Source organism: Acipenser ruthenus, chromosome 10 (assembly GCF_902713425.1).
Source record: "Acipenser ruthenus chromosome 10, fAciRut3.2 maternal haplotype, whole genome shotgun sequence".
In the NCBI taxonomy this organism is placed as follows: domain Eukaryota; kingdom Metazoa; phylum Chordata; class Actinopteri; order Acipenseriformes; family Acipenseridae; genus Acipenser; species Acipenser ruthenus.
Genome location: NC_081198.1, coordinates 44687063 through 44710695, shown reverse-complemented (window position 1 = coordinate 44710695; position 23633 = coordinate 44687063). Strand labels below are relative to the sequence as shown.

The 23633-nt window shown below is 36.1% G+C and overlaps 1 protein-coding gene across 2 annotated transcripts in view; it reads right to left on the bottom strand.

The window, feature by feature from the left end:
• The window catches only part of LOC117401984 (thrombospondin type-1 domain-containing protein 7B-like), a 131018-nt gene that overhangs the window by 73496 nt on the left and 33889 nt on the right, over positions 1–23633 (bottom strand). Inside the window, exons 4-6 of one of the 2 annotated variants that reach the window (XM_034002774.3) lie at positions 5811–6639; positions 1542–1790; positions 771–940 (exon numbers count right to left, since the gene is read on the bottom strand). In XM_034002774.3, coding sequence (XP_033858665.3) covers positions 771–940; positions 1542–1790; positions 5811–6639 — 1248 coding nt within the window. The remainder of the gene's footprint in view (positions 1–770; positions 941–1541; positions 1791–5810; positions 6640–23633) is intronic. The other variant, XM_034002781.3, reaches the window with a different exon arrangement.

Sequence of the window (23633 nt, the reverse complement as noted above, 5' to 3'; positions counted from 1 at the left end):
CATACAATACCCCATGCTTTATTCTATAGCTGTTGAGTTGTTTCATATCATGAATTTTAAAGAGCCTTCCAGATCACTGACTAACTTGACCTCACTTGAACGCCAATGGAGTATAATGCTATGATAGCTTCAGTTCATTGGGCATGCATGTAACTTTTAGACTGATATTTCAATAAAATCAGAAGAGTCTTCAATATCACCAATGGACACATAGTTCACATCACAGCACATCCTGTCACTTTGATTTTAGCACAACCAGTAGGAGGTCTAAAATATCTCCAGTGGAAATTATTTAATTTAACGTCATGCTGCCTTTTATATGTTCACTGAGACTGCTACAAATATAGGATGACAAATATTGTTTTCCTTCTGTCAGCATATGTACCACAGAAAGGACCATAGGATCTGTTTTTAATTGTCTGATATGATAGTATAGGAAGTATTACAGTCCATTTTTCCTGTATACTCAAAGCCCTATAGAACATTGTGTATTACTTACTGTTGTGTCCTTGGCAATCTGTTTTTATTGGTTTCACTGGGGTTGATAACACTGACTACACTAGAAAGTATGTAGGCTAATGAGTAACAGACATATAAAACAAATTACATAATAACCCATATTATTGAAGCTGTTTTCTTATTAGTTTTGTGTAAAATGGTATTGGCACAACTGAGTAAACAGTCTTTATTAATAATATAAAGGCCAATGTTCTGAAACACTTTAGTTTTCATTCTAAGTCTCATATTACATGAATATTATATGGTCCTACCTTCTTTACCTTTGTGTGAAATTGCATCATCTGGGCTCTGCACACAGTATGCTTCCCTCCTCTGTGTCCCTCCTCCACATAGCACAGAATGGTTGCTCTGACGACAGTCTTGCTGGCTGAGAAGGGGAGTAACCTGGCATTCACCCCACTCAGTGGTCTTCCACACATACCTGACAAAATATCAGAATAATTACAGACAGGCTCCAACAAAATATTGAGTTGTTCAGTCTAATTTCAATTATTTCAATTTATGAGAAGAAAAAAAAATCTATGTGGTCCAATACTGTTTATAGTTTAACTATTTTTTTATTGTAGTTAAAAAATAAAGAAACAAACAAACAAATCAATACATACAATGATGCACTACACATTTACTACACTAAGTACCAAAAGCCTTCACCCTTAAACCCATGAGCATGTTATTTGTGAACTGATTGTATCTACTTTTCAAAATACAGAAACAAAAAAAAATGTATTAGTGTTTTGTACCAATTATTATGTATCATTTATAATAATTGATATTATTGGTACTAGTAGTAGTAGTAGTAGTAGTAAGGTAAGCTTCATTAGCACTGAATGCTTGGCTCCATTTGTCTCCTGGCTCCGGCGACCTACCTGGTAATTGCTTTTCTGTCTGTTAGAACACATCATCTCAAAAAATGAATTAAGTACAAATAGCACAGACCTGAGAGAAGATGATTTACATGAGCCATTATCATGCCGTATGCTTCCAAGTTAAATGCTTCTTCAAGTATATCTATTTCAAAGTACCTGGGGCATTGTGGCAGTAGATCCCCACCAATATTACAAGCTTCCTTCTCCTCCAGAGCAGGGCAGTCTTCTCTGCCTCCAGCTGGGATCTGCTTTAAACTCCGGGTCCTGGTTCTGTACCCTGGAGACAAGTCCATTGACCGACAAGTCTTGGAACAGGGGCTCCATGGAGACCAGTCTGAGGTTTCACAGTCCCTGGGCAGGATACAGGACTCAAAGGTCACAGGGGCACTGTCTTGAGTACAAAGGCTAAAATAGAACAAACACACACAGTTAAAACATGTTTAAAGTACTGCATAGCTAATGTCTACATTAATACATCTAAACAAAAAGTGAAGCCTAAAAGGCAATGTTAAATGATTTTTTTTTTTTTTTTTGTCATAAATGTTTTCTGTTTTGTCCAATTTTCTTTTCCCTGTAGTTTTCTGCGTAGTTGTATTCACATTGCCCAGGTTGCCTGCACCTCCCCTTTGCCTGGTTACCCAGCACTATCCCAGTGCCTCAGTTAGATCTACCTCAGATACAGGCCTGCCTTTAAGAAATTGACATCTATTCTGCTGCTTTGTTCTGTTTGAATGCCAGTAAGTATATTATTTAGAAATTAAATACATTCAATTTGATCTTTAATATGCACATTCATCTGAATATAAATGTTGCTTATCCTGCAATTACTTCCCCTACTTACAGTACACAAGCTATTATACCACATAGTAGTACCGTATTAAGGAATGCACTGTCCTCATATAGTTAGGATGATATCAATTTAATTAAACAATTCATTGTCTGTGGTGTCCATCGGTTCATTCATCATCCTATGATCCACCACTGAAAGATTACTTTCCACCATAGTCAATTATATATTCATAGCACTTGCTTTGTCATGTCTTCATAGCAAATCATTTAATAAGTTAATTGATTAAAATTATAACATGATCAATTGATTGATTATGTGACTGATTAAAAATGTTAATTCGTCGCACATAGGAAAGGGGTTTCATCTATCTGTAGTCAATTCACTTCTTTTTTTTTCTTCTTTTTACACAGATTATAACATTCCCTAATTGAGGTAACAATGAGGCTCCATAAATGTTAAGTAACCACTGATGTTAATTGAATCCCCCCATTTAGATGAGATTTCCTTTGGAATGGCTTTAGATCTAATTTGAAGTCAACCATTTTCAAACCTCCGGGAAACTCATTAAATTATAAAAGACATAAAGTTATTTTAAAATCTGGGTGAAATCAGCCTGGAACAGATTCTAAATCTGTTTTGGCTCCCTCGTATATTAGGTTACCTATTTAAAAAAAAAAAACAAGTACATCATTTTTTTTTTTTTTTTTTTAATTTCTAATAGTATAAGAGTGTATGTGTGTGTCTATACAATGCACATTAGCAGTGAAAAGTTAACTCGCAATTTGATAAGCAATTCTCCAGATATATGCAATATTGTGTGACTTACAGGTGGATGGGTGATTTTACAGACACCATATATGGCCAGGTTAAAATATTGAATGCAAAAATTCCATCAATAGCTAATCTGTTTTTGGTTTGCCTTGGGAGCCTATATTTTATAGGCTGGCGATGCTACTGTAATAGAAAAGGGGGAGAGGGGTCGTCACTTTTCAAATATGAATACATGTTGCACATAGCATACTGAGCACATTAACTGTCATTGTATGATCTTCAGTCCTTTCAGTTATTAAAGAAATTGAATAAACCGCCACTCAGGAGGGGAATTTATTGAACATTATCTAAATGAATTGCCACATTACTTGCAATCTATAATAAGGATATTAAATATATACTGTACATGCATATGCTAATTAAGTGTAGAGACAAGACGTGCGGCTTGAAATGAAAACCTCACAACTTCTTATGGCTCCTACTGTATTGCCACAAATCATGCCTTCTGTCCTCCTTTTTCAGAAAGGACAGAACTGAACTGCCAATTGACAGGTAATTGCTGATGTATAAACTTCTAATCTCAGAAATGTTTTTAACAGTATTAATAGTGCAAGGAAAGGCACACTAAAACTGGCCTACTGGTGGACTGAACCTTTTCACAACAAGCTGATGTACTTGTATAAAAGTTTTAGAACAGAATATTTGTACCCCAGCAGAAACGCTACAGACTATGTAATTTATCAGAAATGTTCAGGGTGTGGGTCATGTACATTTGAATAGTCTGTTCAGAATTTGCTCAGCATGGATAGACAATAGAGCTTTTATATGCACATATAATACATTTACAGTTTGTAACGTGTATAATTGAAAATTACAAATGTATTTAAATGCAGGATGGCAAAAAAAGCATAATGCTAATGTAGTCGGGAGAGCATGTTGAAATACAAACCCTATAAAAAGCAATGTTGTTAGAAGTCTCTGGACAATGGACCTCAGTTTAATTGAGGTTAAATATGCAGCAGTGTAGGCTTTGTAAGGGAGAAGTGGGGAGGAGGGCAATTATAAAGTAGAGCTGCACTCTGAAATCTCAGAATTGCTTGAAATAAATGACATGCTAATTCCAACCATAGCCTTTCACAGACATGTATGTCTCTGTAGACTGGTATTAAACTATTCAATGCTACCAAAACCACTGCTGTATTAAATGCATGACTTCTTACTATTATCATGTGGATAGCAGAAATGCTGATTGCATCAGATTTAGCAGACCAGGAAAATAGGACGTTATCAAAAATGTAGCCTGATCTCTTGACAACTTGAAAACCTCCTGTTTTTAGAAAAGATGCAAAACACCATTATGATACTACAACTGCTGTGCTTTCTTTAGGACAATTATGATAAGGCTGATGTTTATAAACTGCTAGCTGAAGTACTCTGCGTTGCCTGGGGAAATTCAATATTTTAATATTTCATGCATGACAAATTGGGGAACGGTAGCCTTATGGTTTCCTATAAGTTAGCGATCTTGGGTGTCGCACAATGCGCTCAGACCCCTTTCTCTTTTTTATACTTTTTTTTTTTTTTTGGTTTTTGCCATTTTTAATTTTTTAAAAAATGTTGTTCTTTTAATTTTTTTTTTTTTGGTTTTGTGGGTTTCTTTAATTTGAGATACATGGCTACTGCAGTGATCCAGCAATGGGGTTACTAAATAAAGTACCCTGGGGGTCAAAATTTTGCATCCAAACATAGCCCTCGACTTTCCCCTGTATGAAAGAGGAGGTCATGCAAAGTTTGGTTGCACTGGCTCCTGCGGGGTCCGAATGCATAAAGGAACAGACAGACAGACAAACTTTCTTCTTTATATATTAAGATAATGTAGTATCAAGACAGGTCATCAAAACAAACAAAAAAAAAAAAAACAGTGTCTCCAACTGTTTTAAGTGTTTATCATTAAGTATATATAAAATGTGGAGCACATACAAGTTTAAGTATTATATATTTTTTACCTAATGTTACCTTCCCCAGAATCACCAATAAATAATACATGATGGTGTCAGTACAATGGAAAGGTCTGTCACATTGACCTACATGGAGTGTATAGTTGAATTTCATAATAGATTCCCTCCCACAGTCAAAATTGGAGGGGGGACCCCTGTGGATCACCTGCTATAGCATCTCCATTTGGAGTGCAGGGGGAGTCATGCAAGCACAGAATCCTGGTCATGCCAATGTGCCCACCAGGAGGGCTACATTTGCCTTTGTGCTCCTGTTGATTAGAGTGGGAAATCAACTTGGCATAGTGCACCTCGTCATACTTCAAAGAGCCCTACTGGTCAGGCGCCCAACAAGTCCAGGCAGAGACTTTCCAGGCTGGTGCTCACCTTTAGGGTTAATAACATCTAAAAGCATCTGTTGATTAGTTGGAAAGAGGCAGTTGACTTGTCAGTGGGTACTGTGGTAACACATTTATATTCAGTCCTCCTGCTCAGTAAGCAGGTTGCAACGGTGAGGACACATTCAAACGGGCAAAATTCAGTTGAAAAAGGCAGGTACTTTTTTTTGGTTTTTGTTTAAATCAACCCAAAAAGAAAGATTGGACAAGAGCTTCTTCTATAGCTCAGCCAATGACTTATCAGAAAGGAACCATTAAAAAGAAGTTCAAGATCATTTAGACTCTGATACCCTCAAGCATGAGTGCAAAAGTTTGTCAATTTCAAGTTTCAAAACAATTGGGTGAGTCCTTTTTAAGGTAGTATAAGGAAGCGTGACTTTGGCAATACGTTTTTTTGAATTATGTGTAATGTTCATAAGATAAACATGTCAACTGTAATTTTTTCAAATATTTTGTACAAACAAAATCGTACCTTAGCATTGCATTCCTTCCATCACTTCTTGTACACCTAACCTGTCGAGTTTGGTAGCCAATCTCTATGTCCCATGACTTTGATTGGTGATAACGCCGATGATGGTGGTGATTCAGGACTTGTGGCTTAACATTATTCTTCTCTGCAGACTCAGTACTAAAATCCAGCATTGTTCTTCCACTTAGTAAAATCTCTTTCTGATGGGGTAGCCTACACTCACTCCAAGGCCCAACTTTAAGGCTGTATTTGTACTCATCCTCCCCAAAAGAACAAGAAAGATGATGATTACAAGTCCTGGTTTCTGTCAGGTTAGGACAGTTTGAACCCCCATACATTGGAGAGGCCAGTACTGCCCGTGTCCTGTGCTGTAATCCTGTCCCACAGCTCTTGCTGCAAGCAGACCATGGTGAGAACTCCGACACCACACAGTCATGGGGGCAAGGAATGAGACAGGCTTGCTCGATGGTCGGTCTTGGTGTAAAAAACTCACAGATCTCGTCTGTCACCACTGTCCTGTTGGTCTTTCGAATGCAATGAGCTTTCCTTTGCTGTATTCCATGCTGCGCAGTCACACACTTTGAAGTCCTTAGTTTTTGGTCATTGGAAGAATAAGGAACCAGAATGCATGACCTCCACTCGGACACTTCCCACTCAAAGAGTTCCTGGTGCCATTCACACACTTTGAAGCACTGCCTCTGGCTTTCAGGTTTGCCAGTGTGTTTGCAGTTGGAATGGTGTGTTGTCCAGCCCTCTGAATGGACACACCACACAGTTCTCGTCTGAACCCCTCCTGGTCCACAGTCTTCACCCATACATCTACCCCACTGCCCTGTGAATTGGAAAAGAAAAAATATATCCTTTAGCCATGTGATGACTCTTAGGGTATATAACACTTTGAAATGATCCTTTCTTTAGGAAATAATACATTTTATTGTGGATGAATCATGCAAACGTTACATTTAATGAAAACCAATTTGTATTATAATAGGAAGCAAGGACCAAAATCATTAGTTATATTCAGTGGTCAAAGGGGTACTATGTCATCTTATTGCCAAAACCCATACACTCATCATTATACCTGATCAAGATATATTTAATGCTGTGTCACTTGATAAATCTACTTTCAAATCAGGCTGTTGGTTCAAGAATTATAAATAAGCTGTACAACCTCACAAACATATTTTGAGGCCATATATTGTAAAGACGGTATAATGTAAAAATGTTGGCATAACTCACTCAACTAGATCGACAATGCCTGACATTATACAACAGGAAAAATCAGATCAGACATCCTCAAAACTCACCCTTGTATAGAGTTAGACAATGTCAGATGTTGCAACAGAAAAAGTATAGAACTTAAATGTTGGATCAACTAAATTTCTGAATTACTATTAACAACAGCTTCACAGAGGAAAACAAAATATTACATTGAAGTTTAGATACAAAAAGAAAACATTTTTACATTTAAAACTAATATATTTACTCAAAAGCTAGTTTTTAAAATCAGGCCCTTAAGGGTTTTTTTTTTTTTGTTTTGTTTGTGTTTGTGTTAAGAATTTCATTATTGTAATTGTATGGTCTACCATACTCTTTATTGTTTTTTATTTTGTTGTTGTATTTATTTTCTGTGCTTTATTTTTTAACATGCATGCAAAAAGGCTCCCTTCCTTTAAGCCTTTAAAAACTGTTGGCTTAATTGCCTTCATTTGATGTGCAATAATTATCTTGTCAATCATAAATAGGCTCATCTTAATAAGGATTTAATGTTTGGTTCTTGTCTTGACATATTTAAACAACAAAATGAGGACACAGTTCATTTTGAAAATCGCTGTAGTAAGTTTTCTTCTGGTTACATGATTGATAAGTAGCTTTTAACAACAGAAACGGTCCAATGTTATTGTCAGCAAGAAGCACATCCTGAGCAGAGTGATAGGACTGGGCAGGGCTGTCCTTTCCACAGAGACTGTTTCAAAATTAAAAGCATGCTTGTCACACTGGATTATAAAACTGCTTGAATAAGGTCAGAGAGGGTCAGGGAAAAGTGTCAAAAAACAAGTGAGTGTCGCTTCCCAGTGGTACGCATGGGTAGGAGTTAGTCATAGGATAAAAATAGGATAATTGCTGTAAGGTAGTGAGCTCCCTTAGTGAGGTCAGTGGAAGGACAATTGCATTATATCTGAGTGCTAGCCTTTCCGCTTGTCACATATGATGGAACTCAAAAGCCACAACTTTTATTAGCCACTTAAAAAGATATTCCACAAATGATCAAAAAGTACCAATTCACAATGGCCTGCTGTTTGTTTTTTTTCATGCTGTCTTCAAAATAACATGATGGATTCCAATGATTTATTGCAGTATTAATAAAAATAAACCCACTGACATCATGCAGATATCCACAGGGACCGTTTAAATGATATGGTGTTGACGAGCCTTAAAATGCCCAGAACTTAAAACTATAATTATATGAATAAAGTGACTGTGCTTTCTAACTCATCATGGTCTGAACTGTGAGATAACAAAACCCCTGCTGCTTGTATGTTGTCCTTCATCAGATGTGAATGATATGCAGACACCACTGCCCAGTCAACAGGATTTTGGATCCGAAGATCTTATGATACTTAATCCATCTACACAAAGTTTACTTACCAATAAAAAGGTAATAGTTCCTCAAACTATTGTAGAGCCAAAAGTTCCTAGTAGTATAAACTACTCTGGGTCAACTTTAAACTGATCTTCCCGAAGAGTGAACTCAGCTCTCTACCTTAAACTCCGCTCACATGGAAGCACGTCTTCCAGTCTAATTTTGTCACTTTAACCTTTGGAATCCTGTTGAAATGGATTACAGTTTCCAAATATTGTGTCTAAATGTGTGAATAGTGGTGTATACCTATGTAAACCCGATACTGTGAATAAAGTTACAATATATAGCAGTAAATACAATTAGTTCCCCTCTAAACAAAATGTATTCAATGCATTACAATGTCATATATGGTAAGCAGTGAAAGGGTAATGTGGTGGCTAGCCACCAATACTTTGAAAACAGAAATAAAAATATGAGCATTTTTAATTAAAAGCAAGGAATTTATAAGTTAGTTCAACTTTAAATCTGTCACTGAAATCCATAATGCATTAAGGACAAATCATTCAGAAAGGTACTCCTTTCCACATGATTTAAGGCTGTACGCAAAAGTGCTAGTCTGTATCCACTTACAGACTTTTAATAGCTTATCTGACAGGCTGCAATGTGGCACTCTGTCAGCCCGTTTTGATATTAGAGTTTCCTGAACCAAAGATCAAATTAATGGTGGGCTTACATGACAGACCATATACAATAACTTCATTTTGCAGTGGAAAATATACAATTTCATCTTCAATTGGCAGGTTGACTGATATTTCATAAACCCAGCCATCCGGAAAACATCCGGAAAAAAATACACAAACAAATAGGTAATCATTGGCGGTCGTACAATAGGCCATTTACTGTTTTTTACCAGAGTCTTTTGGCAGGTATCATGGAATATTTTCCAGCACTGCTCATACAATTTCAAATCTGCACATTTCTTTGATCTATGGCTGGGTATTTGTTGGTGACTGAGAGTTATGGCAGTCCTTGTATGCACACACTGAGCAGTCACTTGCATTGCTTCTCCAATTCTTACTGTCACCATACTGAATAATGACCGTCACTGCTGGCATCTCTCTTCATAGGGGAGGAAACAACATTACAGACACCACGTTATCAATCCATTGTATTATGCACTGCATAAAAAGAGTACTGTGTGTATCACAGTACATGCAATTACTGTTTTTTTTTTTACCGTTGTTTATGAATTATCACTTTCTCTTTCACTTTATCCTTTCTACTCTCAACATCTGTAGAGTAAACATTAAATGTTTTCTTTTTATTCGGAATCTTTAATATTCTTTGATCCAAGCTTATTTTCAAGATCATAGGCAATTAGTCAGGTGAATTGTACACCACTGTTACAATGTGCCTCCTTCCAGGCTCTGGAGGCCACTACCTTCAGTGCTCATTCATCATTCAGGTAAGCACTTGTTTTCATTTTGTAAAAATCCAATGCACTATAAATACACAGTTCAGAGACTTGCCTGCTGTGTGTTAATATCAATAACAACAAACCTTATCAGTTATTAATGAGAGACATTTGCTGTCCTGTATTCCAAAAGGTATTCAAATGCATGCAATGCACTCTGCATAGAATTTCCTTTCTCCTTACATTACCTTGAAAGTATTTGTAATTCAAAAGACTGGCAAATACTTTAAGGAATTTTTTTATTCATCCCTTGTTCATATAACAAAACAGTATATGTCAATTCCTGGAGGCATATGACATCCTCTTGGACAACTTAAAAAGGAAAGTTACACCACGAATGGCATGAAAATGAGAAATGAAACTGAAATATAGTCTGTGCTGCTGTGTTTTTGTGTTAACAGGAATATTATTTCTCTCTGTACACTTACACAACAGTCTTTGCTGTTGAACCAAATAATGTATTTATGTTTGGCATTTACTTACATGTATTTTATTTAATTTATAATGCCACTTAACTGTGAGAAAATATACTGAGTAAAATGAGATTTCCTTGCCTATCGCTATCTTTATTCCACCAAACCGTGATGCCCCCCACCCCCACCTCCCCACACACTACACACACATGCCTGCCCTACAGCACACCTTTTTGAGATCTGTTTTGTTCATTCAGTCTTAGCAGCCTGCCTGCACAAAATGCAAGATGAGAGCTAATATATGGAGACAGTTAATTCCTGAACATTCCTAACAAACTTCAACACTTCTTTAAATAATGAATATTAATAAGCATCATGCCACTACAGAGATTAAGTCTGGGGCCTTGTGTTCCACAGAGTCTCCTGTTTAACATGTAAACTAGTGACAGGAGCTATTCAGGTTCTCAGTCTTGCTCATGTCACCCTGCTGCAGAATACTCACCTCCAGCCACTACATTAATTAGCAGAATGCTAACAAGATATTGTATAAATTTTAGTGTTTTATGTCTGGTATCTCAGGAGCTCTTAATAATACAGCTGTTCATACCCAAATGTATCTTCAACAAGGTTTATAAATACATTTTCATTAAAAAAAAATATAGATAGGTAATAATGCTAATGTAATATTACAGTTTAAAATATAGCATTTACAGTAGAAGATGAGAGAGGAGTGCTGAAGCTTAATGTTATCTCATCCTTATATTTTTACAAATAAGGTTAGGAAAATAATTAAATAACAAAATGAATAAATAGTTTCCCAAATGACAGCTGCATGTTTTTACTGTTTTTTACGGCCTGTTAAGGTTTTTAGACACCTTTTCCCAATATTTTTTTTTCTAAGCAGCATTGTTAATCAGTAAAGTAGCTTGCCAAACTAGTTTCTTAATTTTTTTATTAATGTTTATCATTTTTATTTATTTATTTTAACAAGTTCTATTTCTCTTACGGCCAACATGTTTTTGTTTTTTGTAAACAACTGTGTAATAATTACTTGGTAACCACATGGTACAGGTCACTGACGTGTTACTCCACAAGTAATTCTCATGTTAGAGCATGAACAGTCTGTAGTTACCCAGTTATTACAGTGTAATTATATGTTTGTGTATGTGCCGTAATCTAAAATGCTACATCATTTTTAAAGTAATATAGATGTGAGCAGCATCTAGAATGTTTGTACAGAGAAATGTTGTTTTGATGAGTATACTGAAACACAGCACCAAAACTAGAATTGTCGCTGTTAATGTTTACAGGGCCTAATACTTCACTTCACCATGTACCTTATTGTTCTCCTATATTAAGCTATTTGATGTTAGCAGTAAAAGTAGTTTAAAGACAGTGTCATTCATTTTTAATGGTATCTGGTTTTCATTGACTGTCAAGAAACAAGCCCTGTTAAATTATGGTGAAAATGTGACCACTCCATGAGATTAAAAGAGGTAAATTAAAGGTCAGAGCAAAGAGAAAGTGATAGGATTACACATTCTAGACCATGATTCCACTCTACAAGCATACAAGGCAACTGGGATCCATCCCTTTTCTTGACTTATTGGAAATGTGAGAAGATGAATAGACTGTGAGCTGAATGGTTCAGATTCCTCCCTCACAATTATCTTAATCCAAATGAGATCTGCCATAATGTCAACATCAAGAGAGAATGCTTAGATAATACAATATAAATGTAACAGAAAGAAGGTTTGTTTTGTAACTGCATGACTACATTTTAACTTGTAATTACCTCTGCACATTCAGAAGGCATGCAAACTCGTTTTAATGCCTGACATCAACATACTCTTAAAATATGAAAATGTTTTTTGTAGATCTGTACTGACTGTAGAAGCCATCAAAAAGCAACTGCTTTTCACCAATAATGAGCACATAGACCTCGCAGGAAATCAATTTAGAAGTTCTAAAAACAACCTTTTTCAGTATTGATGCCTGCTCAGCTTCTCTATAGCAACACATTTCATTATCTCAATTCCTAAAGATTAATGCCACCATTGTAATCATATAACTAATCTGTTAAACACGTTATCTTAGTGCAGGACCTAAAACATTTATTTTGGTAGATATCAGCCTCTTTGTAGATATACAATCTGAAAGGCAGGCTGTTATTATTGACATGCCTACTGCCACTGTACTAATGGCCTTGACAGAAAGATCAGGGTCTACGTACTGTAACAGGAAACATGTCTGTTTATAATATATTGTTGTAGAGAATAATTTAAAGTAAAGTCAGTTAAAAAAAAAAAAGTAAGATTATAATTTTTCAATACACTATCTACTGACACTATCTAATACATTTTAATACTATTATGACAGCAGATTACTATACATTATTAAGCAAAAAATAATTTATTTCAGTATGGGTAAGCAACTAGTGTATGCAAACACAAGTACATAGTTGCATTTTTTTCCCCCTGAAAAGTTAAAAGATATGGATAGCAGTGAAAATTGAATATTATAGTACCATACTAAGGTTAATGAGAACTAGAGGTCTATACAAAATGTATACAAAATTCCAGAAAATACTGCACATACAGCCTTTTTGAATCAAACATAACAGTGGGAAAAAATGCCAAGATTATGCTGTTATACTGAATATGAAATCAAGACAAATTCCCCTTTCCTTCATGTTAATCAACATCAAATATGAATCCATATGCAGCATTTCAAATAGAAACCATTTCTTGAAAGGATACTCAGCAGCCCAGTAGTGCACATAATACAATGGTGCATTTTACATACTGTACACCATTAATCTGTAATAAGTAATTTACTGTGTTTAAAACCAAGAAAGCTGTTGGTGTTTATTTTTGGTTGACCAGAAAATACATTACATTCCTTAGAGACCTATATATTTTTCATTTCATTGTAAACGAAGCGCATGATTTTTACGAGCACTCACTAAGAACAGAATGCAGGGGACTTATAAATGCAGTTACAACTATAGACATACTGAATCAACACATTTGTCCTTCAAAAAATACTTTTTATTAAGTGAATCTTAGACCCATATTAAAGTTGACTTCTGGGCCATGTATGAAAGCAATAGCACATGACAGGGTGTTCAAATATGGTCCAATATCCGCACAGTACTTGTGCTGTTTGGCACGAGGCGTAAAAGCCAAGATATGCAGATTCTGGATCCTATTTGAATACCCTGGAGTGTGTTATTGCACTTATAAAATGGCACCTCCAACCCTCCCAAATTGTTTGTCAACTGAATCAGGCAAAATGGTTCTAAAAGTTCCAAGCTTTGCTGGTTTGGTGGCATATCTGACCTGGTTAGAACACTTGTAAGCCCATGAGATTGCTCCCTCCATTCTTTCCATTGTTATCTCTTTATATAGCTAGTCCCTTGTCCAAGTCTGTATTCCAGATTTAGTTAGTCATGAGGATCACCTTGATTGCAGCCATAGTGTCACCAGAACCTCTTGATGGAATTTAAAGAGCAAGTTGCCATTGGTTATGAAACATCCCAGTTATCTTAACCAATCTATTCTTCTTCTTGTTTACACTCACTTTGTATGTAATTTTCTGTTTCAGTCATCCCATCCTGGTGAGAAGTTTAAAGCACCACCATGGCCTCAACGGAGCTCTGAAACACATGCTTCTAACCTCTGCGTTTTTAAAAAGTCATCAGGATTTGATGACAGAAACAGAAATGATATACAAATCGGTTCTAAACAAGAAGAATATATTAGTTACTACTATTACATACCCATACAAAGTTGCTCTTTATATTTATTTGTATATACAATAGATGGTGTTCAAGTCCAAGTCTGCATTCAATCTAAGCTCTGCCCCGGTTTGTCTATAGGCATCACATTTAACAAGTATTTTTAAAGCATTCTTTTGGTGTTACTGTAACAGAGCAGAGACTAGGCGTGAACCGGCCACCTCGCACACCAAAAGCAAGTGTTTTAACCACAATGCAAAAAAGCAGAGCTTTTAACCTCATCTCATCTCATCTCATCTCATCACTTGGTCTCAACAGCTGGTTGATGGGAAAAAAGACTTTGATCCAGTGTGTAAGGAATGCAAATATTTTAACATTGTAAAACTAGAAAGAAACTGCTAAGAATAGTAATTTGTTTCTTGCTAGCGTATAAGATTGGACATTTTTTAAATCAGATCCCGTTGAGTTTAATGCTTTATTAGTACATACAGTGAAGAATTAATTTACATTACAAAGTAATAATATATTGATTGCTGATGTTTTGAGCCATTGCAATTGATTGTTATTTTCCAGACAAAGACGTTGACAAGTTTCAACACTGAATTATTTAGTGTGAAAGATAAGGAAAGATGCTGCAAATGTAATCTGTTCTTGCAGACAGAATTAGAAACACCAATCTAATTACTTTTTTCTTCTTTACTCTAAATGTATAGTGCTTCAGTGAGGTAAAAAGAAGTAATTATAGTTTGAGGAAAACCTGGAAAGAACATGGAACGAACAGTGAACAACAACTTTAGCCATGCTGAGAAGTGTACTTAGATGGCCTTTTTCCAGAGTAAACTAACTTAAAAAAATTGTATTTTGGGATAGTGTAATTATTGTTATTGCTGTTTGTAGTACTATTTTTTTTAACTTAATTCACTACAGCATAACAGCATCAAATTCATATTCTGAGAAAATGATATAAGTCGCACCGGTGTATAAGTCTCCACCTCCCCCCCCCCAACATAACAATGTATAGATTACTGATGCAATCTAGGGAGATTCTCCAGTTCCGTGAAATTCTCTAAAATTCTAGCTGTGGCTGCAAAGAAAAAGACTAATATATATTTAACATGCATATGTTAAATAGGCTTCTTTCCAGGGAATTTAATTATGATTCAGTGGAATTGAAAATCTTCTGTTCTGATTGAGAAATTGAAGGACTAGTTTGCAGTTACCCATCTGTGCCATCTTTCTTTTTTCAGTTCAACGTTTTAATTAAACTCAGCAGTTTTATCATTCTGCTGCATATTTCATATCGTTATTTATTATACTTTAAATAACTAGCAAATAAATCAAATGAGAAGAAATATGCCTCAAATTGAAAATATTGGTGGTACTGATGTGTTTTACAAAGTAATTTGTGGATTTAATTTTAAATGCAATTAATGTTTGCATATTTTTTTATGCTTCTATAACTTTCATTGGGTATAGACACTACATTAGGCAATAAAGCAGCTACATAATGCGGCAATACTATGCAAAGGATCCATGTAATGTGTCATGCGATCATCAGTGTTGTATGTATGGCCCAGAGTAGTGGGGTTGCAGTAAAATGGGTAGAAATATGTATTTAATATATATACAGAATGCTCCGCTAGTCAGATCTAGTCTCTAATGGTCAATGGGTCACTAAATTGCATCCCTGTAAACATGTCATCACAATACTCCCCACTATCTGTTATTTGGTGTCCTTAATCACTTCTATTGTTTTGGATTAAAATATTCAACATAGCATGTCATATAAATCCCTTCAGGAGCAGCACCACTAACTCAAAAGTATAAATTGAGCTGATAAGCTGATGAGCCCAGAATGAAAATATGCCAGTTGCAAGTTCCCACATTCTGTTTTTGTTCATTAGTTTTTACCATTCCAAGGAGTTTTCCTTGGTGAATTCAAACTTCAATACCTGACCCCTAAAAAAGCCAGCCATGTACAGACTGTAATTCTATAAAGACCCTGTGCCCTGAAGAAATATTTCACTTAGTCTTTTTCTTTCTTTAATCTCCAGTGTCTCAGAGTCAATCCCTACCCCTTTTTTCAGTTGCATTTGATAGCTGTTGTTAGCAATAAGAGAGAAGTTTAATCTTTAAAGCAGTATCCCTGGGGACATTATCACAAGAACCAACATGCTGTGGGTACATTCAATTCATGATCAATAGCTTTGTTCCATCTTATTATTGCATTGTTTTGATTTATGTGTGTGTGTGTGTGTGTGTGTGTGTGTGTGTGTGCGCGCGTGTGCATGTGCGTGTGCGTGTGTGTGTGTGTGTGTTTTATTTGGGAGTTTTAAAGGAGTCTTTAATTACTGAATCTCAATATAAACTAGGATTTGTTAAGAATACCATATGCAGTGCCCTTAACACACAATACAAGAAATCCAGGCACTTTAGAAATCAATGAAGCATTGCCTTGATACAGAGCAACAGCTTCTGTAGATTTAAAAGAGAAATCTCTAGCCCGGCTTTGAAGGTTTTGATAATGGCATTTCAGTCTATAATTTCCATAAATAAAAATCAACCACAAAGACATTAACCAAGTCCTCAAAACGTATGCAAAATGAAAAAGGTCAAGCACTAATGTTCTCCTTTTATTCTGCATATCCAACTATAACCCTGCTGTACATTATTACACCATGAACACAACGTTATTGTTGTATTTAAAACAATAACACTCAACACTATATAACAGAAATGACAGGGATACAACAATTAGCCTATTCAAGTGTAAGTACTGTAGTCGAGGAAATGTAGTTCTAAATGTTGAAACAGTATACATGGTTTTCAAATCATCATAAATTAAATTTTACACGGCAATATTTAGCAGAGGTGGAAGGTTGTACCATTCACATTAGAGAAGTGTTAGTTAGTTAGTTTACCTGATATGGTCTTTTATTCTGTTCCTGTTTCAGTGACATTTACTATATAGCAGGTTAAAATGATTTTTGCTGTGTTGAGAAAATTGTACCATTCAGTGTGTCATGAAGCAATGGAAATACAGTTTTGAGAGGTCAATATGTATAATTAAACTGCACAGATCACTAATTTGTTCCCAGTGCTATAAAAGCTGTTTTGTATGAACACTGTACAAAGACTATCCTCAGAGGAATAGCCTTTGTTGTCTGGCTTGTATGTTTTAATGATTTTTCAAAGCAGTTTACATATTTATCATGTAGAAGGTGTATCAACACATTTCTGTCGAATGTCTACCTTTTAAAGTTCCAGGTAATTTTGTCCTGCTTTGGGGCTTATAGTTTCTGAAAATATTATGATACATTTTTAAATAGACATAGGTTTATTTTTCTGCATTTGCAAATCTTTAAAAGTTGTATAAAATCTCAACATTGTCGAGTGCAAGAATGCTTGAGTAAGATATATTTTAAACTTCATTTTCATTTTTTCATATTTTCAGCCCCTAATATAGTGGTCCAGTTTACATACATTAAAATGAATGAAATAACCTTCTAGAGTGCCACTTAATACAGCAACATATTGCCTTTATAGATAGATAAGGGGAGGGAGGAACATGCATCCTGTAATTAAAGCTCAATTTACACAATCTCTGCTTAAGTAATTGATATGATGCGATTAGAGTTGGGTCTCAGCTGTAGGAAGAGGTATAGCTGAAACCTGATCAACTTCAATCTGTTTGATGAGATCACACTTTGAAAGCTAGCCTGAGGATAACTATGAAAAGTCTCTCTCAGTCACTCTATGGTCTGCAGGGGCCTGGCCTCACAAACATGGAGCAGATGCTTGCTCCTGTTGAGACGTCGCTCTTGAGACAAAGCCTGTCTATCATACTCCCTGTGATTCCTACCACGGTTCTACAAACTTCACAGATGGTTCTACAAACTGCGGTACAAATATGCTCTGAAGTAGCAGACAATCAAAAACCAAAGCACTAACCAACTATATAACACAAAACACAACAAATGTATTGTACTCAGAAATATAATTAGATTTCCATTTTCCATTTGGTGTTCAAAGTTAAATGAATGACCAGGTTTATTTTGTGGAATATGGCACAAGCAAATTATAAATGTAAAGCAATGCCTATATGTTTTTTTGTCTCATGACACTGTCATGCTCTTAGGGTTAACTATAATTTCCAAAGGCTATTTCAAAACTGAGCCTCTTGTGCCACAACAAACAATCTAACACTGTGCTACTGTGTTCCATCAAGTGGGTATTTTTACACACGATGCAACGATATTAACAGTGGTATGCAAAGAAAAGGTAAGTTGTGATCTTCCATCCCCGTGCCTGAGAATGTAGCACTAGGACAGGTTATTGTATTCACATAGTCACATTTTCCATTTCAAATCAATTTGCTGCATTGAATTTCATCCACTTAGTCCTAGCAGAAGCAATTAGGCAGGCTACTTGTTAGCATACCTATGAGAGGTTTGGGTAATGACTGTTCCTTAACACTCAGACTCACCATAGTTCATACGACATGCTGAGTTTAGATGTTTGAATCAGACGTGACCAAAACATTTCATTTGTACGAATTTTTTTTTATAAATGGAACCAATTCCAAAAAGGGATGTGATGAATAAACTTGAATTTTCATGCACTCACTAACAGAAAACTAATAAATCGTAGCATGAGTGCATGTTATGAGTGCATATGGTACTTTTTCACCTTAAATGGCGATTTTATCAAATATACACTGTTTCCCCATACACTCAACAGAAGTGCAGTTTATCAAGTCTACAGTAGTTATATAACTTTAACTCGTGAGACGCAACGGTGAATGTATAACAGTGTTCCGTCTCTAACTTTAGCAATACAGTATTAAGAAATATATAGTAATTATGCTCTGTTGGGGGACTATGAAGCGAAATAACAGCACTTCACTTATAAAATTATACATGACCTTCATACAACTTACCATAAAAAATAAGGATTAATCTATGAATGGCTACTAAGTGAATAAAATCAAATACTGAAATTATTATTATTATTATTATTATTATTATTATTATTATTATTATTATTATTATTATTATTATTAATAATAATAATAATAATAATAATAATCCTATGTGTAACACTCACCCCCCCCCCCCCCCGTATATTGAATGGTTTGGTCCAGAATCAGCTCGCCTCACTGTCCTATGCAGCCGGTTAGCGAATGAGGCTGAAGTTTTGAAACAGAAGTGCATCAGTTTGAAAAAAAAAGATGTGTGTAAGGCCACACCCTTTATTTGTTTGTTGAGATTGAGTTTGATCTTTTAAATAAATATTTATAATTTTATCATTTTATTTTATCTACTTGATTTCTGATATATGGGTCTAAAAATAAGAACTGTTCCAATTATTACATCTAATTGTAAAACGTTGACACCTCAGCACAGCGTTGATACAGGTTCCCTTCACCTCTCTTACACATTATTCACACCTGTTGTTCCAGACCAGAGGCACGCTATAGTCAAGCTTTTTCGTTATTTATCTCTCAAGGGTTTCTTACGGTTGTTGTATTCTTTGCTTATTTGTATGGGTTATACACATGTATATCTATCTCCATTTATTAATAGGAGCAAAACAGTTAAATATTCTACAAGTGAAGTATGTAAGTGTTGCTCTCACTGCCCAAGAAGTGAGGGGTTGGCGCTCCCTGCCGACCACGCAGCACTACACCCCTGGTGGTAATTGTTAATACACAATGTACACACTGGTCTCCAACTATAAATAAAAAATATTTAAAAAAACACATGTAGGTGCAAGTAGGTGCAAGTTGTCATGAACGCATGTCTGCTGCATTGGCAACTAATGCTTCATTATGTGGACCAAAGTCTGCCCTTAGGTTTCTTTTTTCTATTCAGAAAAAAAAAATCAGTCCAAGGAGACCAACCCGCTTCTGTGTGCAATTAAGTACAACAAACAAATCCCACCTTTGGGCTGAATCGTGACTGGAAGTCTTTGAATGTGAATTTGCAACCTCTTAACACCATCAGTTATCACAGTTGCAGGCCAGTCTGTTGAGACGACACAGCAGATTTATAAATGTCACCGATTTACAAAATAAGAATCCGTTCTTATGTGCAAAACTCATCCAATTTGAGGTGGTAGATTCATAAGTCAAGGGTAAACCCGTACTTCACTCTGACATTTCAAAACATAACCATAAATTGAGGGTTCACAGAATCTTAATACAAACTTCACTTCTCTGGAGTGTTTTTGGAATGTGTCCAATCTGCAGAGCTGACAAATGAAGACCCATTCAGGAAAGTGCAATCTGATCATCATGGATACCTGTTATGGGCACGTTTTACTCTTATGAATTTCAAATGGCAGCATGTATGGTAGTAAAAGGATTAAAAACCTATATTAAAGCATGGAAATGAACAACTAATTCAAAGACCAGTTTCATATTTCTAACTAATTATCTAACTCCTCATTAGAGTACAGAACACTATGTGTGAGCATATCAAATGACTACTATGGTTATCCTTGCAGACAAAATAGCTGTTGTTTTTAGTTCAGTCAAGCTCAATACAGTCGCATTGTGGAGTTACTCTTGAGTTTACATTTTAATTGTTTTTAGGTCAGTCACTAAAAATGTAAACCATGTCCAGGAACGTATTAGACTAATTATAAATAAATTAACAAGAAAGTTGCAGACATATTGAGCAACAGACATAACTGCTAATGTAATTTATCTTTAGTTGAAACAGTGTGTGTGGTTGGTTGTGCTGGGGGGTATTGTTATTTTCTAAACATGAGGATTTCAGAAGTTACTGTCGCAATTAATAGTCCCCATGGCTTGTGACCTTTCAAGCTCCTTTATGTGGGCAAAAGGAACACCCTGGCTAATTCAGACAAGCCACTAATTGTGTATTATGTACCAGAATCATCATATCTTCTGCATCTGTTCACCACACTACTGGGTTCAGAGCATCAATATACTTTTAATCTGATTTGGGTCCATGTGCTCCATAATAATTAAATCACTCTGAGTGCTATGAAAGCTAGCTCATCTAATACAGAATCAATCAAGGGCAAATGCAAATTGAGCAAGTGTTGACAACTTTTAATTTTATGATGTATTTTTAATATAGCTCCAGTAAAATACATTTGGAAAATGGGAACAAGAGATCATCTGTGTCTCTATAAAAAATATAAGTGTGAAACTATAGTACTATAGTACAATGTTTGTTTTTTAAACAAAAATTTGACCCACTGAAGCTTTTCTACCAAGAAAGTTCCTGACTTTCACAAATTGTTTTCTTCTATGTCTCCTGTTCTTTCATATGCAGAGTGCCAAATATGGTCTTATTTTTTTTTTCCTGGGCTTAATTTGCATTAAGAGAAGCAAGATCTCAGAAATGTGAAATAACATTTCTAAAATGGACCAGTTGCCTCCCAAACTGGTTGAATTTAGTTTTATAAGTGGTTTCTCACTAGCAGTTAGGCTTCAACTCACTTAAGCCTTCTTTGCGCTGTGAGGATGTCAAATCCTCACCCCTGGTGTTCCGATTAGATTCCCTTTGAACATATGCCCTTTCAAGTGAAATTAATCAATCTCTTTATCACTCTGGCGGCATCTGGAGCTACAATAATTACTCGACTGCTGAGAAAGAAATGAAAGTGCTAATCACACAGGGAGTGGAGCTTTAGTGTGTGAAGGGAAAGTTTTTATTAAGTTTTAATCTAAAAAGTGATTCTTTGGAGAAAGACGCACAATCGATTGCAAGGGAAGGGGTCTGCTGTTTGAACAAAATCTCTCTGGCCTCCTATGATAAACACCAAGCTGCTAAAAAAACAGGAATGACTGGAAATTCAATGACTTCCATGATTATGTCTTTTTACCAACTCATCTATCTGTTCAGTCAGCAAGAAAAATATAGATCCTTCTTTTGTACACAACACAACATTTGACTTAGATGACTTGGATGGAAAGACCAATTACAATTAGTCAGAACTAGATTAATCATAATGTATACGTATTTTAAGTGGCATCAAATGTTTTCACACCATTAAAAAGCTTCAGTACCCTTTCTAAATTGAATTTAAATTTACAGTACTGTGAAGTATTGATCTGTGGTATTGGAGTCCCCCGATTCAATTTTTGTTGGACACCATGGAGAATTAAAAGTAAAGCCAATTAAAGGTTAACTCAGGATTTTATATTCTATCCAATTCAATTTTGTATTATATAAGCAGAATGTGAACCCATTGAGCTGCGAAGTCTAATTTCCAAGAGGGTTCCAGATAGCACCACCAGCAGCATATAATCACACTCAGTCTGCTACAAAAAAGACAATCAATTAAAATTACCATATAGTACATTGAAAAATATCTATCGATCTACAGTATCTATCTATCTATCTATCTATCTATCTATCTATCTATATATATATATATATATATATATATATATATATATATATATATATATATGTTAAGGGCAAAACCCGGTGGTCTGGCGAGTCTAGTTTTGCCCGGGCCAATCTAGTTTCACCAAGGGCTTCTGGGTGAATCCCGAAGTTACCACTTTTTTTCGGCACTCGTCCGTGTCCAGTTGAAAAAGATGACTGGGAAAACCCCGTTTTTTGAACAGTTTTCACTGAATTTCAGGGCTAGCCCAGGCGAGTCTAGTTTCGTCGAACGCTTCAAAATTGATGCTGGGCCAATCTAGTTTTGCCTTTGCCAATTATTTGGGCGAGTCTAGTTTTGCATTTCTACACTCTCCTCTGCCAGCTTCCAAGTGCGTGCCAGGGTACCTGCCTTGACTCCACTTCTGACAACAATGTAGCAACTGCGTGCCGGGTTTCCAGCGGCGGTGCAGAAAAGGCAGGACATCAGGGCTGGTTTTAATAGCGGTTAATTAGCGAGCTCTCCCAAAAAGTTAAAAGTCAAAAAGTCTCGCTCCTCCATACACGCAGGCAAAAAATACGTGAAAAAAAAATACCTGGTAAATATTAGTGCTTTTTTAGAAAAAAAAAATTTACACTTGACGCCCTATACATATAACCTAAAATGAAATGTTACTATCATACCTAATGTAATACTTACAAACAAAAAACAAAGAACAAAAAACCTAGAAACAGGGGCTCCCAAGTGGTGCATCCAGTAAAGGCGCTCCGTGTGGAGTGCAGGATGTGCCCTATAGGCCCTGGAGGTCGCCGGTTCGATTCCAGGCTATTCCACTGCCGACCGTGGAAGGGAGCTCCCAGGGGGCGGCACACAATTGGCCGACAGCTGCCCGGGGGGTGGGGCTTAGGTCAGCCACAGTGTCCTCGGCTCACCGCACACCAGAAACCTCTGTAGACTGGCCGGGCGCCTGCGGGCTTGCCTGTAAGCTGCCCAGAGCTGCGTTGTCCTCCGACACTGTAGCTCTGGGTTGGCTGCATGACGGGCCTGCAGAGTGAAAAAAAATGGTCTGATGACGACACACACTTCAGAGGACAGCGTGTGTTCATCTTCGGCACGCCCGAGGCAGTGCAGGGGTGGTAGCAGTGAGCTACAATTGGATATGTCAAATTCGGAGAACTGCGAGGTCAAATTAATTGGCAACTACTAAATTAAAAAAAAAAAAAAACTAGAAACATTTGTCTTAGTGTCT